The following is a 19824-nucleotide window of genomic DNA, read 5'->3' as shown; positions in this document are numbered from 1 at the left end:
ACTCCCAACTCTCTCCCTGGCTGATGCTCCTTTTTAGTGGAGACTCACTGAATTCTTTCATCCTCATGGGGCTGTAGCACTGACACTTCTAAGCAAGCCAGAAATTATGTGTTCAACAGTTAAACCTTTGGAGGGACCTGCTCGAAACTATGGAAAGCCAATGTGCTCTTCAAAGAGAATTAATTACAGGAATAGACACCCCAAATCTCAGCAAGACCCTTGAGAAGATCTCATATTTACAAGAACCTCATCTCGGGCTTAGAAAATCAGACTAGCTTGCTTCTCTTCACTCCCTAGCCATTCTCAACACCCAGTACGGTGCCTCTTACAGTCCAAGAATTTACATCCAAATTCAAATAATATTTATTGAAGGGCTCCTCTGTGCCAGAAACCTTTGCCAAGTACTCGATATACAATGCTCTTCAACGGTTCCCATTGGCATCATTATCTGTTTTGGAGATGAACCCAGTGAGAGTCACAGAGATACACTGACTTTTCCAATGTCACACAAAAGGTGCCTAGAGAATGTGGATGCAGCCAGAGGTGACGGTCAGCTGTCTTTGCTTCACGTTCTGTGAGTTGGGTTTCTCCAGGTTGATGTTTCCCAACTCGGTGACCACTTGCAGTCCCCGGACACATGCGCACACATCTCTGCTGGCACCTTGCCTACAAACTGCAAAGAGATCCTGAGTGCCAATTCTGCTAGTACCCTTGGCAAGGAGCCAGCTAGAAGGCTCCTCTAAGACAGATGCCATACGGAATAAGACCGCAAGTCTGCAAGCACTACGCCAGTGGGCAGTGGTATTCTCAGTGTCAGACAAGATGAAAATGAAATCATGTTCAGAAAAACAATGAGTGCTTACTTTTTAGTTTTAACCCAGGCACTGACCTACTTCCCTGTTTTAGAGGAAAAAGAACTAGATCAACAGAGTATATGCAAAATCTTCTGAGGTTCCTCTAAGCAGTGGACTATTATAATAATTGATTCAACATATTATTATCTTTACTAGTTTTAGGACAACAAGCTTTTATAAGGACCAGTGATTTGCAGGCTTCCTTTGGAAGAATGCAAATAAAAGAATGGAAATTTTTATTCTTTTATCTTGTTCTGTGGGTGGCTTTCTGTGTTGTATTTCCTTCATTTATATAAAAAGAACAGACTTACAAAATGGCTATGAGAATTGCCAAATGGCTATAAACTATTATACTAATGCTAAAAGACATAAAATGTCATCTTCAGAATGCATACTAAATCAAGAAGTACACAAAAAATGCCTTGTCTTAGAAAAATTGTGTGTAAAGATAGAAAATTGGCCTGGTAGTTATTATTACTCCAACGCTTTTTTTTTTTTTTTTTTTTGATCCTTGGGGTAATCCACATCAGTGCTACCCAACCTGGTGTCATGATGGAAATGTTCTGTAATTGCACAGTCCAATATGGTGGCCACTAGCTTCATGTGGCTAATGCAACTAAGGAATTGAATTTTTATTTAACTTCAGTTTACCCAAATAGTTGTAGATGCAAATATACTTGTCCTTTGCTTGGTTTTTACTGATTAGAGTTGAGATTTATCTAAACATCATTGCATGGGAGGTTTGCTTTGGAAACGCAAGAATATAGGGCCAGGAAAGCCCCATCAGTGCCTGAGGCCCTCAACAGTAGGTCAGGGAACAGTGGGCCAACAGGCCTGAGTTCTTATCCTGGCTTAGCAACCACTTAATTCTGGGATCTCAGGCTAATCATATAACCACTCTGTTGTGCCTCAGTTTTCTCACTTGGAAAACAAAGCAAGAGGATAGGCCCCATTTGGCTCTTCATTTCTATAATCTTATGGCTATGGTCTGGACCCAGAGAGATTCATGGAAAAGATAATTTAGATAATATAACCAGCTGCCTGAAATCTTATTGTGATTCCTTGCCTGTGTCCAATTCAGTCCCTCTGGCTCACAGGTGACACAGGCTGCAGGCTGGAGAGCTGACAAGGTGTCACTGGCACTGTGGAGAGCAGCCTGGAGGCTCCGACAGGCCACTGAGTGGCCGGTTAATTGGGGTGCTGCCAGGGCCCCATCTCTCTCCAGGTATGCTACTGTTCTTCCTAATGTCCTAACTTCAGTCCCATCATTTCTGTAGCTAACAAGCCACTCTTTCAGAGGGCTCAGGAATCATTTTTAAATATCACTTGTACTTAAGTAATAGCACACGAAGAAACAGGCTTTGTTTGGTTATTACAGGAAACTGTCCAAGACTCAGCTGCTTAAGGCAAAAGCAGAAAGAACCTGGCGATGGGCCCTGGTGCCTCTGGCGGGTAACAGGACAGACATGCAATTCATTAATATTAACAATCTCTACATTGTCCATTTTGGTGTTGCCATTATTTAAGAAGAGAAATCTCTTCCCAACAGACTGGCAGTGGGGCAACTAAGGTCTAAGCATCAGCTCCTTCCCACACTGCATGCTGGAGAACACATCAGAAACTCAGGCCCCACCCCCGGGAGGCTCCCTGTCCATGCTAAACTTAGTGCAGCCTTTCGATTTAGGAAGAGGAGTCAGTGGTCATCCAACCTGGAGCTCTGGAAATTGCAACTCCCTTTTAAAATGCACTGCTTCACAGTCATCATGAAAAAAGCATCTGTCTTCCATGACTGCTTTTCGGCAGGGCAGAGTTTGCCACCATTCTGACACAGCTATGTCTTAACTGTAGTGGCATCTGGGGTTGCTGGAAACTTTGGGTAAATTTAACAAAATGTTTTGTTTATCAGTTACACCACCAAAAAGATGTGAAAATAATGACACTCCCCTATTTACATGGAAGGTATTGTTACTCTTTATCATGTGCAGCAAAACCTTTTGAGTCAATGCCACATACATTATGGAATGAGGCCCCAAGTCATCTCTGAGATGGCCACACATCGGCTAGTGAATTCACACGGAAAATTAACCAGAGCAAATACCCTCAACATTACAAAGTCAAAGCCCTTCTCCAAATGGTCAGATTGTCATTAAATAGCCTGATCTCCTCTGAAGAAAAGGTTCAGGCTTCCCATATGTCCATATACATGTATACCTTATGATCAATCCTGCACTTTGACAAAATTAAAAACATAGTTTCTTAAGAATGTACAGGACATCATTGTTATTCACAGACAACTAAGAAATAATACATTTGTGTTCCTGGGGACAGGCATTCTGCTGGATTACCAAAGGTACTGCTGAACTGTGTTTGGTCGGGGGTCTCAAATGCTTGCCAGAGTAAAAGGCATCCAAGACGTGGAGAGAACTATTCCTGCAGCAAAGTTCACAGAACATAGGCATTTGGACTCACCAAGTAAAAGGGAAACCTTATTACCTTATCTCAATGTGACTGCTAGTCAAAGGCAGAAAGCTGAAGAACCCCCACAAAGAAGTAAATTTGGAGACATCTAGCGGGTACCTGATGGCTGAACAGACAATAACCCTCCCTGCGAAGGGAGCAAGGTAGCAGCTTAAAGACAGCCCTCACCCAGGCAACTCATTTCCTTCTGTGATTTACCAGAAATAGTTCAGTGGACTTCAGGGTCAAGTAGGAGGCATTTGCACAGGGAGAGGTAGGTGTTTTAGATGAACTTTTAGAAATGGCAACAGGGAAATAATCACCACAAGGAAGATTTATTGAGGTCTTCACATTCCCAAAGTGCTTTAGGGGCGCACACCAATGAATCCTCTCTCCTGCGGCTGAGCTCCGTGTGACTGCCCCTCACTTCACAGACAGGAAATTCCTCCAGGAGCCCCTGCTTCTGTGGCAGGTCTAGGGTATCCTTCTAGTCTGACTTACCTGCCAATGGCTGGATGCTGCTGAAGCCAACTGTTGGCTATGGGCAACTAATTGAAAGTGGCTCTTTGGATGTTTGACAGCAGACTGGTTTGGCCACCAGTGAACTACAAAGAGAATCCTTGTGAAATGATAAGATGAAAACAAATGTAGGGGGAAACTCAACAGGGGCCGGCGCCTCCCAAGATGAAGAATGATTTTTAACACAAATGTCCCCCCTGCATCCACAGTCCAACAACAAATGATTAAAGGACCCACATCAAGAGGGGCAAACCAAAGAGACACGACATCTGATTCCCTGCAGACTAGGTTGCGGTGACTGTGCTTCTCCAGGCAGGCAACTTCTGTTTTTACCACTGAAGATACTTTGCCTGGACTTATTTATGCAAGAGAACATGGTCAGTGCGGATTCACAACCCTCTCCACACGCTTCAGAAATGTGGGTGGCGAAAGCCAATTATTCCCCTTTGCAGAATCTTAAACACAACTGAGGTTTACCCTGAGTCCTTTTCTTTCCTTCTCATTCTCAGTTACTGAATATTTGCTTTATATCAGGCACAGTGCTAGGTTTGAAGGTGAGAGAGCTGAAAAATAGGTCGTTGATGTCCTTCTGCTGCTCACGGCCAATTAGAAGAGACAGATACGGACACAACATAAAACCAAAACCAATGTGATGAGGCCTGTAATACAGAAATAAATAAAGGCCTGGAGTAAGGTAGAAACAAGTGACTCATTAAGCCAAGGGGACTGGGCATTCGGCATTCTAAACCACGCTGCAACCCTGTGAGCAATGTTTAAGTGAAATTTTGCAGGGGGCAGTGGTGGGTGGCGGGTATCAAAGCCAAAAGATGACAGGCTGTACCATTTCACTTAGTTGGCAACCGGATTGAAACAAAACAAAAAAATGGGGGAGAAAAAAGTGGCTCTAACAAGGAAGGGAGCTGGGAAGGTGGGAAACGCGGCCCCAGGGCACAGCTCCTCTCCAACCACAGTGTGAGAGGCGGAAGCACCAGCAAAGAGCCTGGCGCCCACGGCAGTCAGGTGCATGACTCACCTTGCACAGGGGACACAGCCTTATCCCCCAACCTGCACTTGAAATGTCACCCCCGGAGCCTGTCCCGCAAAGGCCCTTCCATTTCCACCCTTCACTCTCACACGCAGTGGGAATCCTGTGGAGAGGTCACTTACTCTCAAGTATTTGAAAATAACTGCCCTCATCCTGACCATTAAACTCTAATCTAACAGCACACTCTGGCACCACCTCAAATTCAGGACACCCAAAGTTGATCTCTCCCTGTCTTCTTTTCCTCCAATTAGCTTTTAGGCTCATTCTTCTCTGTCTTTCATACTGGCTCAAACTCCCTTCCCAACCAACAATCCATGACCGGAAATGGTGCTGCACACAGAACACACGCATAATGCAGACTGGCTGCTTGCTCTGGCCTTCCCCTTCTCTGACCGCGGAACCTCAGAAGCAGCGATTCACGGAACCCCCATCAAGGGCATGATGGAAGCGTGAAATCCTGAAGACAGGGATGTCTCATTCAATCATTCACTTAATCAATATTTATGAAGCGACTCTGACAAATTCAAGGAGCTGGGGATACCGCAATGACTAAAGTGGGGGTAAAACAGTCTTTATGGAGTTAAATTCTAGAGTGGGCATGAAATAGGCAACTAAGTCAGTCTTACAGATTAAAAAGACCGTTTTGACAGAGAAAAATAAAGCCTGCAGGGGAGGGGGTTGCTGGGTATTAAATAAGAGGGTTGCAATATTAAATAAGGTGGTTAGGGAAGACCTCATCTGGAAGGTGAGGATAGTCTCAGCACATCCTCAACACACGTTTACTGAATGAATAGATTTAATATAGCAAGCCAGAAGTCTTCAAAGTTGTAAAATTAAATCACATGTCATGTGATCCGTCGCCACTATTATTAAGAGCCACGTTATCCCGTCCAGTGCTGTCCTGTTAACTCCGAGAGTCAATACACCTATTACTGGTCAGTTACTGAGTCATGCCTATTTTTCTCCAAATGCCCGCTGGGTCCACTTGTCCCTGCACAGCCACTGTCCTGATTCTGGCTATCCTCTTGTTCTCACTACATTATTATTCATATAAAACTGTTTGGTGGGCTTTCCTAATTTGGACTAAAGGACAAAGGTGTCACTGACCTTTGTGCTTGCCCGGCATCCAGAACTCCACCTACTTTTCTGTTAAATGTTGATTATCTGCCCATTCATTATTCATTTTATCATCTCTCATTGGCAGAATTTAATCTAAGGCTGGTCTCTCCTCAACCTGCTTTTGGCCTACCTGTCTCGGTCGTAAATGATGTGTAATCAAGGAATACAACTGAAATGAAATGCCAGGCTAAGGAAGGCAGCCAGCAGCGTGAGGTTTGATGTGAACGCACTGGAGATTACGGACGCCACTGTCTCCTTCCACTGATCTGGAAAATCAAAAGCTGACAGTCCATGGGATATAATTACGTCATATTAATGACAGTAGTTTAGAAAGAAAACAGAACCCACTTGTGAAGACGGATATGTATTTATTACATTCAAGCGTATTTTCTTTTTCCCAAAAATGCCTTCAAACTCCAATATTTGTGAACACTCAGCATAAAGAAAAAAAATGATCTTAGAGCAGCCAGAAACGTTACGTCACAAAGTTCCCATCCGGATGCTTGTGCACTTTGAGGTCTTTGGAGAACTCTTCAACCCACTCCTCCAAGATCTCTCACGTCGGTTTTCCACAGCCTGATCACCTGCATTTCAAACCCACAGAAGACAAGGAGCGCATGAAAGGGAGGCTCTGTAACAGGCAGGCCCAGGTCCTGGTGGGGTCAGACACCAGGGTCTGAAATCGCCTCGGGGTGAAAAGCCCACCTGTAGCAGGGACTCAGATGTGTTCCCTAGCCACTCTCAAGGACGGCAGCACAGCGGAATTATTAATTTGTATAATGACAAGCTTGTTTCGTCTAAGGGGTCACATTAAGCTCAATAAATTCTGCTTAAGGAGGCCGGGAAATATATAATTTATTGTAAGAAGCGTTCCTTCAAAATGAGACAACAAAGAGAATTGGTGCCTTAAAGGAGAAGCTTTCAACTATACTGCAAACTTAGTTAATCAGACTGACTCATTCCTCAGGGATGAGCTGAGATGTTACTCTGGTTTTCACACAGCGGCGTATCAAATGTCGAGATTTGTGTACCACCTAATTTGCTGTCATTAAATGCAACAACTGACTCTGCCTAAACTCTTTAGCTTTGTTTGGGTTAATATTGACTAAGTATTCTGCTGGGTTTTTCCCTACCTGTGATTGTTTTTGTCGTTTTTGTCCAGGAGAAATAAGGGCGATAGGTGGAGTACACGGGAGCAATAAGTTGTTCCCTTTTGGGAGTTTGTTTTTTCAGTCAACAATGTATCATGAATCCAGAAGTAAACTTTAGTTCTTTCTCTTCAACACATCACAAAAGATGATTGGTGAGGTTTAAAAATTGGATATAAAATGCCCCCAAGAGAAGACTGATACCACTAAAGGGACAAGCATACCTTTCCTACAATTTTCCTGTCCGGACACAACAAAAAGCAATCAGATGTACTACAGTGACTGCACTGAATTCCTCGACAGCAGTTCAAAACATGTGCCTCTCTGACAGTCTCAAAGCAATTTGCAAGAAGACTTCCAGAGTTCTCTGCAGGCCACCTCATCCTGCACGTTTCCCTTCCATGCAAATATGCTGGTCTGTCATGCTACAAAACCACATCTCAAAAGGCAAAGTCCAAATGACATTCTACTTCGCTGGTTTTCAAATCCCTAAATTGTATCTTAAGATGAAATCAGTACCAAATACTACATTTTGATTTGGAAATCTATAGGTCCTGTCTCTTTGCTTCTTCTCTCTCTCAGCAAGTCACAAATTCCATTTATCATCTTAAATCACCAATTAAAATAGGTTTTGACACTTAATTTGCTTATTTCTTAAAACACACACCATCGGATATAACCCCCCAAACAAATAAGAGTAAAAGTAGAATTACGTGCTAAATTATAATGGCTGTTATACTAAGAAGCTGAATATCATTACATAAAAATTCCCCGTAGTTGATTTTTTTAAAGCCATTTCTTCATTTTTTGACACTACATCTGGCACAATGAATACAGATGATCATGTGTTTATATATCTGTCTAACTGCCTTTCCCAAACACAGCCAGATGGAGGCTTTCAGAATCAAATTAATTTCAGATTAATTCACTCTGGACCCACTCCAGTTTCATGACTCTTTGCTTTGAGGCAGCAACCAAATTGATGTGAAGTCATCAACTTGAAAGAGCACAGGTTCCTCGATCTCAAGGGAAAAAAACTGTACAATTCTGTGGTTGCTCCCCCTACCCAAAAACAAATCCATTCAGGTACCACAAGATGCCAGTTCAGGGACTGATCAACATTTCACGGTGTCAAAATCACCCAGGAAGAATTTTTCTTCTTGGATCCAAATATGATCACGGTTAATTGTACATCCAATATTCATAATGCCTTTAGATGAGATAATTCCAGGGAAAATTAGCATCTCCATTAGCAACAACAGAACCAAGGGCGTGAGGGTAAACTTGCCACATAAGCAGAGTCAGGTACGACCTGTGACACAAGAGAGTTAATTCTAAAGGCACAAAGCGCATGTTCTCTGTCTCTAGCTGTAGCTACTGAAGGAACTATAAACAAATGTAGCTGGGCTTTGCATGCTGTCAATCTTGGTGGATGCCTTTATTATCCTACTTGTTTCAATTGCAATTTGGGTTTCCATGGAGACCCAACAGTCAGCTCTAGAAAATTATAAGATAAATGTCAGACGGTGATAACGGTGTTAATGAAGCTTCAGTGACAAGCAGCTCTGTGCTTCAAATAATAAGCCCATTTTCTATTAGCATATGTATAACCTGTCAAAAAAATACCTGGAAGAGAATATTCAAAAATATCTATCTATATTTAAGAGGGGACAGGTGAAAGGCCCCTCTAGAATGGCTTAAATGTGGTGGGTCAACCTGAGCAACGACAAAAAAATTAAATTGCCAGTTTCTTGGGAAAATTAGGCATGAGCCAACGGCTCTGAATGAGGCTTTAGCTGACATTCAGAAATACCTGACTTCACTTGGTCATAAAAGTTGTTCTTGTGATGTGGTCCAGGGAATCTGTTTTTGTTTCTGGAAGCTAAGAGCTCTACTCGCTAAGTCTGACCGTGGATGATTATGAGCCAACCTCATGGTACCTGTATTAATGGAGCCCACCACCTCCCTCGGTGCTAGGTTGCTGGATAACTCTAATGGGATTGCCAGAGTCCACAGCCATCCTTGCCTATTCCACAGCCAAACAGGTGCTACTGAAATTTTAGCAGGTCAGAGAAACTGACAACTGTGACAAGAGTTACCTAAGTCTGATACACTTTGAAGACACAAGATGAGACTATGGAATTGCGAACTACAGCACAGTTCAAGGAAAGATGCTACAGAAAGTAACTGAAGGAAAAATTTCCTTTTTTGGGAGAAAAGATTACTAAGGAATACAGCAGATTTTTATCTTTTGTTCAAGTACATCCTTTAGGATTCTGAGTTAAAAGGTTAAAAAGTGACAATTAAAAGGGTGGGAAGTTAAAAGGATAATTTTGCAAGTCACAGTCTCTCCAGAAAGACAACACAGACTTGCATAGTTAATGCTATTTGACATCTTGCTATAGTCCCATTATTTAATCCTTCCCACCGGCTTTTTCTTTATTTAACAACTGTTTCCTGAGAACCTACTTGGTGTCACGTACTGTGTTCAGAAGACAATGACGAACAATGTGTTGTCACTGCTCTTATATTCCTCATTGTTTAGTAGCTTGTACAACCTAATGTTAAAGGTCTTGAATGAGGTGTCACAAAGTTCTTTTCTCTCTGTCCAAGCTTGGTCCAGTTTTGCAGTGACTACATGAGTATGTTTTCACCAGAAATGGCAACTCTTTTGGCTGCACCCCTGCATGTGGAACAGCCCCAGTCTTCTCCAATCCACTCACTCCTACCTGACTCCCCGCCAAGCCCATTCTTCAAGAGGAAAATTCACAGGAGTCAAACCCAAGGTCTAGGATTTAACTGGGCCGTGGTGCTATGGACAGGACTTTCAGTGTAGCTTTTGAAGAAACTACAGAAATTCTTGTTCCCTGGACAGCATTTCTTTTTCTCTTTAGAAAGCTCTCTTCTAACTCTGTAAGGCTTGTGTAGACTGTCCCAGGCCTGCCTCCTACTCAGAGAGGGGGCTGCTTCTCCCATGTTGCAAGATGGAGCATGACCACAGTGAGACTCAGGGCAGAGTGGGAAAAGAACAAATGGCTTAAACCAGACACCCTTGTTTTTAGGAGAAAGAATATTCTGTTTCCTAAAAGCCCTGACTTCCATATTTTTTTTTTCCTTGACTCAATTCACCATGAGATGTAAAGATCCAGGGACTCAAGCTAGGGTTTGGTCCAGAAAAAACAACCCCATTCCTCCTTTTAGTTTAAGACTAAAATGATCTTTTGCTCTCTGTGGCCAGCTGGCTCTCTGGAGCCACAGGTTCTACACCAAGGCTCATGGCCATACATAGGGTCCCCTGTGTATACAGTACTGATACATCTCCAGGAATAAGGTGATGGAAGAGTCCAGAGTTCAAAACTCTATGCGCCTCACTCAACTGGAAGGAACGTAGTTTTGACAAAAGACAAAATAAAAACAATACAAAACAAATAATCCATAAACTGTCGACAACAGCAAAATCCTACAATATCGTCACTGACTCTCACACTCCCTGGTCTCTTTCCCGGTTATCCCATCCATGGAAAAGATACAGAAGAAAAAACCATTCAAGCACACACAAAGCCTGGGATACTGGCAACATGATTCTTTCATAGGGGCCAAAGTGGTAATCTGAATCCAGGGAATATACAGGAAAAGCCATAAGGTTTAAATTTAATAACTTGATTTGAACTATGGGACCGGAGATGGAAATCTTTCAGTTGTAAATTAAGGCTTAATATTATACTACTAAAAACTGGGTGGGGAAACAGCTGTGGTCATGGAAACAGACTACAAACAGCATGCCTTTCTCACCAACAAGTCTAACCAGTTAAATAGCCTCATTCTTCCTTAACTAATATTCTTTATTTATTTTGCTCCTGAAATTTTTATGATCTCACAACATTCTTGAAAGGTGTTAGGGAGTTGAATAGTTAAGCCAAAAAGTCACTTGTAATCATTGTTGATATTTTTACACTACTGAAATAATTACTGTCCTTTTTAATTACCACACAAAAGATCTAACTGTAGTTCTTTAGTGTTAAAATGACGGGTCTAGAGTGGGGCCCCAAAATTAATCATAATTTTCCTGAATTCCTAATATTTGCTAAATAAACTCCTTGGAGAGACAGGAGTTACATATGTGAGAGAAATAAACAGATTATGATATAAGTGTTGCACAGCACAGCTTCAAAAGCAAATGCAAAAGCGAAAGCTGAAAACAAATGGCTGCCCAGGTGTTTTGTTTTCTTCCTGCTGGTTGACATGGGGAGGTTTGGGTACACAAAGGCAGCTCAACTGCTGATCTGAAAGCTGGAGCTCAGTGCAGCCGCCGTTGATTCAACCATAATCTCCACTTTGAATGGTGTCAAAAGTATCTTTCAGATTTTAGGTTTGTATATTTGTTCTTGCAGACCATTTTATAAGGTCAATCAAACGAAAGAAACTGAATGGGAATTCCCAAATCAATGAAGTCATTCAAGTATGACTATGAAGGAATCTTTCCAAAACAAGGTGGATCGCAAGCTCCTCTAAGATATGGCACGCAGGGTTCATGTTTAGATAGCAATGCACACACTTACTATGCTGGGAGGGGCATCACGAAGTAACTAGGCCAAAATAAAGATTATAAACCACAAAAAACGTGATACCTGTGCTCTTTCCTTCAGCTCTATGTTTTCTTTGAAAATCACAATGTGTGTGTGTATTTTCCAGATGACTGATTTAGGGAAAACAGAACTACTTGGAAAGATTTGTGTCTTACGTTGGTAAAGACAACAATGAAACAGAGATCACTGATGTTGAAAGCTAAAAACTCACCAAGGACAGGATGATACAGAAATATTAAAAACAACCCATATTACCACAAAAACAATTTTAATTCCCCTCCCAGGGTCATATGGTATCAATTTGGGAAACCACATTTCCCCTGGGAAATTTAACTGTGAGCTTTTCTGTGTCCGTATTATCAGGGATGTATTTAACAGGGGAAAGGCATTAGGGTTTTTCTGGAGATCAGCTGACAAGTGCTGAATATCTGAAGACAGTATATTTCCATCGGGGCAGATGCAAGATGATGAGGTAGCTTCCTAATTATGGGCTTATAATGACACACACACTTAGCGATCAGCTTGTTTTGGAGGCTTCCATTCAGAGGTTTCATTAGCAACCCAAAGAATCGTGATCTCTGTGGACAGCTTGGAAACGTTCTACCTCAGCACATAGGAACATGAGAAGCCAAAGAAAGTCAGCGAGAGCAGAGCACGGGAGAGGCAGCAGTAAGAGGAACACTAAATGTTTCCCAAAGCCCCCCTCACAAAGCGCAAAGCCTCGGGTTTATTTAGTACGCTGCTTCTGGAAATCCCACCTCCTCTGGCCACGGGGCTCATATTTACTTTATAGAAAAGATTTCTTCTTGAGGAATTTTTCACCTAGATTACACGAAATCCACAGATCTGGGCATTTAGCTGTGTGGGAAGTAAAACTGCATCAGCTGATAAGGATGGGGATATTTCCTTAACATACATGTCAATAGGTCAGACGTGGTGGCTCATGCCTGTTATCCCAGCACTTTGAGAGGCTGAGGCAGGTGGCTCACCTGAGGTTAGAATTCAAGACCAGTTTGGCCAACATGGCAAAACCCTGTCTCCACTAAAAACACAAACATTAGCTGGGTGTGGTGGCGCACACCTGTAGTCCCAGCCACTCAGGAGGCTGAGGCATGAGAATCGCTTGAACACAGGAGGTGGAGGTTGCAGTGACCGAAGATCGCACCACCGCACTCCAGCCTGGGTGACAGAAGGAGACTCTGACTTGGGAAAGAAAAAAACAAACAAACAAACAAAAAACCTGTCAATAATGCCAGTGTGGTGGCAGGGACTGGGGAGCACTCACAAGGGGGTTACTCTCCTAAATGGGTTATAACTCAGGACAAATGCGTTCCAGCTCAGAGCCAGGTCCCTAGTGATACCAGAGCGATGAGGTTTATTGAGGCAATTTTTAATATACTAAGTGACCTTTATTGACAGGCTACTGGGCTTGTTTTGTGTGTGTGTGGTTTTTTTTTTTTTTTTTTTGGTTTGTTTTTAAGACAATAATCGATAACAACAGGGGCAACGAGCTTGGCTGGCTGGAGGCAGATACTGCTCTTTCCCCCCTTAATTAACAAAAACATTCCAGAACCCTGACAGAGAAGAATAATGCTGAAATAAATTATGGAACCACTTATGTATGAAACCATACATTATTAAAACTACTCTAAATGGGTCCTTAATCTAAATAAAGATGGTCATTTTAGGAAGCCAGGCATCTCAAGAATGAGAAAGGACACAATGTTATTGTGACCCAAGATATAAAAGGTGGATCGCTTTGCCAGCAGACAGGGAGAGCACCAAACTGCCCTTGACTATGATTAAAATTCATGTATGTCTCTAACACTGGATGAGTCTCAGCTTCAATTATTTACAGCCCTGTATTTCTGCTGGTTAAAGATAGGAGAAAGAAGCACATTGGGCAAAACTCACTACTAATATTTACACTTGGCCTGTTGCAGACCAGTCAGCAAAAGCAATGCCTTCCATTCCGCACTGTGTGAAGGCAGCCACAGGCCTCCGCTGGCAAAATCTGAACAATGAGCAATGCCCACAGCTTAGGGTTCTCACCGTTGCCCACAATACCAATTTAGTACGGCTGAAATAACTTTTACTCCCTCAAATGTAATACAAGGAACCTTAATCCACACATTTAGAAAAAAACAGAGGAGCCCCTTCCTTATCAAGCCCCGTTCTTCTTGCCATCCTGGGGTCACTTTCATGGCTGTTCATTTATGCAAAGAAACAAGCAGCGCTCTCGTACTCTTTTAATGTAAAATCTATCTGGCATACGGATACTATTTCATACACCTTCCTCGTTCTGCCCTGTGGCCCTCTAAGGGACAGAGAAGCCTCTTTGCTGCCACTGTGCCATGCCTCCTGCTGGGAGGAAGGAAATCTTGCCTTGTGTGTGAGCCCAGGCAAGGCTCTGCTTGGCAGTTTTACAGACCTGTGGTCAGGTGTTCACAAAAATGGATTTGCAAGTGATACAGTAATATCAAATCTCAACTCTCTGCCGTGGAGATAATAATAATCAGGACAATTTCCTCCTAACAAAATCGGCAAACCGTGATTATGTGTGTTTCTGTAACTTAAATTCTGCACTAAATACAAGAGGAATCCACTTGCCTTGCATACACTGCCATGTGATTATGAAACACTGAACCAAATCACTTTAAAAGACTCACCCTACTTAACAAAGGCATCCTGGTTTATATGCATAAAAGCCACACTCCAAAAAGCTTATGGGGACAAGCTTTGCACAACCATTTTATTTTTTAATGACTACAGAAGCTCCTGGGGTTCATGGTATTAAAAGAAACAAAAAAGGAGGGAAGTAGCATTGGTTTTTAATTACTTCTACCTCTAAATCTAACAATCTTAAAGTAAGTGTTCTTTAAATATTTAGAAACAAACTAAAATGCGACCCATTTGACTTGTCCAGACACTGCTTTTGGTGTCAGTACCATTACTGCTGGCATCACAATTTCTCACCAAGAGTGCAAAGCCAAAGCAAATGAAAAGCTATGATTCTTCTTCCCAAAGTACCGTCCTTCACAAAAACAAAAACCTGAGAATACCAAGTAGCAGTTTCTCTTGAATCCATCATTCCTTTTTCATTCGCTGTGTGTCCTGGCACCCAAGCAGAGAGCCTGGCATGTTCCAGGGAGTGGGTGGGTGGACGGATCACAGATTGATCAGATAAACAAACAGGACATAGTAATGTGTCTCTTAGTTCAGGCACTGATCTCATTCTAATGACTTCCAGTAATTTTTATTAAGGCATCATGCAATCCGAATGTCAATTTAGAGAACTACATTGACCAAATCAGCTCCATCTTCTTCTTTCAAATAAACACAACCTTTCTGATGTCACACGCCATGGCTACAGGCTGGCCGCTGAGCTGCCTTACTTTTCACCCATGCTATCAGGACATCCAGGCAAAGATAACATTATGTGGATAAACACACTTGGTATGTGGCTATGGGTTGCAAATGCAAGATGGGCTTATCTGATGACAGGGAGAGTCAAGGTGCCTCTGGCCTCACATGGAAAGAATCCTGAAAAGACCTCTTAGATTATGAGAAAGATTCCATTATTTAGCAATGGTATATAGTAACAAATCACCAACAGAGCACATGAGCATGTGGCCATTCGGGAATGATGGAATGTGGCTTAGTGACCCCACGATATTCTTCTCCAATACACTTTGTGAATAATTCCCTTGCACCAGCTAAGCATGACCACACACAGGCCACACAAGGAGTAATAAAATGGAAAGGCAAAACAAAGTTGCATGTTTAGATTATAACAAAAATATTTCTTCATTACAGAAGTTGGATTGTTTGGACCTGAAACACAGCTATGCTTACACATTATTTTATCCATTTTTTAGGATACGTGTAGAGATACAGATATATTCCGTATGTTTGACAAGATACCCTGGTAGAAAGTTCGATTAATGACACTTTGGGTCCTTTTGGAAAACCCTCACATGAACGTGTGGAAAATACTGCTAATAAGTGTCAGTGTTTGAATAATTCATTCATTCATTCATTAAAATGAATCTCTGTAAAATACTATAAAACATTTGTGGGAAGTATAGTAAATGGAAAAGAGGGAGGGTTTTGATGCTTCAGACCCAAGTTCAAATCCCAGCTCTTGAAGCTTTCTTGCTGTGCAATCCTGAGCTGGGATCAGAGTGCACTCCTGGGATGGGATCAGAGTGCCAGATCCTCCAACAACAGAACGAGCACAAGGAGGCCCACCTCTCTGTGCTGTTTGAAGGATTCCATGGAATGTTTTACACGTCTAGCAGTACCAGAGGAGAGTACAGGCAGGTATTCTCACAATGTTCTTGGATTTTAAGTAGTAGTTAGAAAAAGAAAAAAGTATACTTAAGGAATAATTGTTTCTCATACAATGTAAACAATGTATATAAAATCCACATTTTAAACAGAAGCTACCTGGTCTAACCTGATCCCCAGCACCCAGAACGCTACAGTAGCGCAACCAGTACTGGTCATGACAGTAAAAAAAGAAAAATAAATGAAGCAACTTCGTATCTACCACAGAGGCCTGGCTGGATTTTCTAAAGCATGTCTGGTTTATGTGCAGTGGTTCTACATTCAGCTTGAAGGGAGCCCTGCACAGAGTGTTAAAATCTCTCTGCAGTTACCCACAGCTCACTTCCGCTCTCCACTTCCTGCCTTCAGCGTCCCCACCCTCTTTCAGTAGCTGATTTGAGAATAGAGATTTCGCAGAACAATTCTATCCTTTACTATCTCCACCCCACCAACTGGTTCTGTGCGGACAATTTTACCTGATTCCCATATTAAACGCAATCACTCACCAGGCAGTCATGTTTTCAAACGTGGGAGTCCTGCATACAACCTGCTCTTTGCTTGGTCAGCACAAAGCACATTTCAGAGACGCTCCTGAATCCTGACGCTCCTGCAAACCCATCTGAAGCTCAGCCAGCTCTTTCAACAACACATAAAAGTATCTCTGCCACACAGATGCCTGAGACTCACTTATAGAGCAATTACAAACCTTGAGCAGCTGTAGTGTTTTACATTTGTTCTGTTCTGTATTTTTAGCCCGGGCTTTTTCCTTTCATGGATTATGGTAAATAAAACATTTGCTTCCAGAATGTGGGACTTGCTGGGATCATAAAAGAAAGTGCATAACAAGCAGATTACCTTTGGCTACTGCATTATAGGGAGGAACACAGTTACGCTAAGTGGATGGATTTAGTTATACTCAAATTCTATTAAGCTGCCTTGCCTTCGACATAGAAATAAACAAGAAAGTCTCACTGCTTCGTGTATTTTCAACTCTCCACTCCCCAATCAGGGCTTGGCGAAGGGAGCTTTTTAAAAATTTTTTTCTGTTTCCTGAGGCAGGGTCTCCCTCTGTTACCCAGGCTGAAGTGCAGTGACACAGTCATGGCTCACTGCAGCCTCAACCTCCTGGGCTCAAGCCATTCTCCCACTTCAGCCTCCCGGGTAGCTGGTACTACAGGCGTGTATCACCACACGTGGCTGATTTTTTATGTTTTGAAGGGATGGGGTCTCCTCATGTTGCCCAGAGTGGTCTTGAACTCCTGGGCTCAAGTGATCCTCCGGCCTCGGCCTCCCAAAGTGCTGAGATTACAGGTGTGAGCCACCGCACCTGTCCTTGGGTGTGCTTTTTTTTTCTTTGTTTGAATAATACAGTCTATATTTTTGGAAGTTTGTCCCTGAAGTTTCTTTCCTTCACTTAACATTTTCTAACCTGCTTTCTCAACACCAATTCAACACAGGAGCATTGGAGAGCCAAGTTAAATAAGCACTATAATTCTGCTGGAAACTACATACAGTCTGTTGTGTAGAAGCACACAGTACATTCTGCACCTAGCACTGTGTTTCGCCCCCAGCAGATGACATTCCCTATGACTTTATATCCCATGGCTAAATCAGTTAATTTAACATCGAGCTACTATTTGTGTATTTTGCCTAATTGCCCAACTACCTAAATCATTATGAGCAAGAGGGACGGCTTTTTCTTTTTACTCACAAGCCTGCTACTTTTCTGACCTTGCCATGCATTAGCGAGAGAGTAAGTTGTAAATGCAGAGCTGCAAATGTCTTTCAAAGGCAATTACTGTGAAACTTTGTTCTAACATTATGAAATGTGGCATTTTCACTAGATAATGTCCATATTAAGCACACCAACCAAATGCCTAGAGAGTGAACCCAAAAATGACGAGAAAACGTACCACTAGCAAAGCATTAACTGCAGAAATGCCAAGCAGCTTTCTCAGCCAACTGAGTGGCAGCACTGAAGCACAGCAGTGCTGGGAATATATTTAAAGAGGTGTCTCCTTCAGGTCTGTGCATTTTATTTGTTTCCTTTTTGAAGAATAAAGTGAAGACATTTACCACTCTGAAAAACAATTTAAGTCAGGTATAAACTTTGAAAAGAAATGTATTTTAATAAAAGATGAGAATAAATGCAAATATATGTCTAGAGACTTTCTAACGTAGATGCTCGGCAGAGCACTGAAAAGGTTAATGCAAGGTCTATACTAAGACTGGTGCCTTTGGTAGGGATTTTGAAATAGTGAAATGAGCATAAAATATTGCAGAGCATGTTAAACTGCCTGGGGGCCTGAAGTTCTCAATGTGAGATATGCAAGAAACTACAAATAAGGTAAGAGGAAAGCAATGCTAATCATAGTAGAAAACGTCCAACTAATTCTTCTGGGGTGAAAATCATTCCAAATGCAGATGGAGTCAGGAAGGCAGGAATGGCAAGAACTGTCTGGCCTGGAAGGGTCAGTCAGTCAGACAAAACCGGAACTTGAAGTGAGAGGAAGCACACGCATGGTGATATTAAGCTGCAATGGTGGAGTCCATAGGGCCCGAAACAAAGTGAATTTGTTTTTCTACAAGTCTCTAGCATTTCAAGGGTTTGCTGATTTCCAACAAACCAGAATCATGATGATTAAAGAACAACAAGATATTTCATTAAACTGGATATTAGAAGTGTGAAAAGGTGACAGAAGCTTATTAAGAATTGGTGGGCTAAGGAAGAACATTTTTACCGTCTCCAAAACCCAAGAGATGTGGGATGGAAAAGTGTCCATTACAGGCACACAAAGGAAAAAGAGGACAACAGGAAGAGAGGAAGAAGCACGAGGGGAGTGAGATTCCCCAGTGGAGGAAGAACAGAAGAATCACTAGGGGAGTGAGTTCCCCAGTGGAGGGAGGACAGATCTTGGCTCTACAAGAATCTCTTCCTAACTACCTGATGTCTTACCTTCCCATTCATTCTATGCACCACTGCAGAGTTCTTTTTCTTAACTACATGTGTGTATTTCTTGGATCCTGTGGTCACTAATCTCTTTACGACAGGCCACCCTCTTCTTTATATTTTTATTTTTTTTGCGACAGAGTCTCGCTCTGTCACCCAGGCTGGAGTGCAGTGGCCTGATCTCGGCTCACTGCAAGCTCCGCCTCCCGGGTTCATGCCATTCTCCTGCCTCAGCCTCCCGAGTAGCTGGGACTACAGGTGCCCTCCACCATGCCCGGTTATGTTTTGTATTTTTAGTAGAGACAGGGATTCACCATGTTAGCCAGGACGGTCTCAATCTCCTGACCTTGTGATCTACCTGCCTTGGCCTCCCAAAGTGCTGGGATTACAGGTGTGAGCCACCGCGCCTGGCCCAGCCCATCCACTTCTAATTGTTATTCTAAAGTTCTTCACCATTGGATCCAACTGATAGTTCCAGTTCTTACCCTATTTCCCCCCGATCCCCCTCCACACAAGAACCCTAGGGCACCAAGTCTTCGACCCTGTTGTCTGCCTCCGGACACTTCATTCACTTTTGCACCCTAGAATTAGTTTCCAAATCAGAATTTGCTCCCATCAAGAAACAAATTATCATTCAAGATACAGTGATCAATTCTTCTCCAACATACCACATTGTTGTCTATGTAAGCCATCTGATGGGCAGTCACACTTTATGCAATCTCACATGTTTTCATCCTGGGCAGCTACCTAGTTACGGTATTATTATTTAACAAGTGGGAAAGTATGATGTGGTGGCAAGACCTCTTGCCCGGGAGTC

At 42.4% G+C, this 19824-nt stretch overlaps 1 protein-coding gene across 18 annotated transcripts in view; it reads right to left on the bottom strand.

The window, feature by feature from the left end:
* Window positions 1-19824, bottom strand: part of CELF2 (CUGBP Elav-like family member 2) — an 866615-nt gene that overhangs the window by 171287 nt on the left and 675504 nt on the right. Inside the window, exon 1 of one of the 18 annotated variants that reach the window (XM_073018710.1) lies at window positions 16564-16995. The exons of the other annotated variants lie outside the window; for them this stretch is intronic. Within the exon in view, the coding sequence (XP_072874811.1) occupies window positions 16564-16574 (11 nt within the window). The 5' untranslated portion in view covers window positions 16575-16995. Of the gene's footprint in view, window positions 1-16563; window positions 16996-19824 lie in introns of those variants that run through there. 18 annotated transcript variants of the gene reach the window in all.

This window comes from Chlorocebus sabaeus, chromosome 9 (genome assembly GCF_047675955.1).
Source record: "Chlorocebus sabaeus isolate Y175 chromosome 9, mChlSab1.0.hap1, whole genome shotgun sequence".
Taxonomy (NCBI): Eukaryota; Metazoa; Chordata; class Mammalia; order Primates; family Cercopithecidae; genus Chlorocebus; species Chlorocebus sabaeus.
The sequence above is the reverse complement of the archived record's forward strand: the minus strand, read 5'-3'. Positions and strand labels throughout refer to the sequence as shown.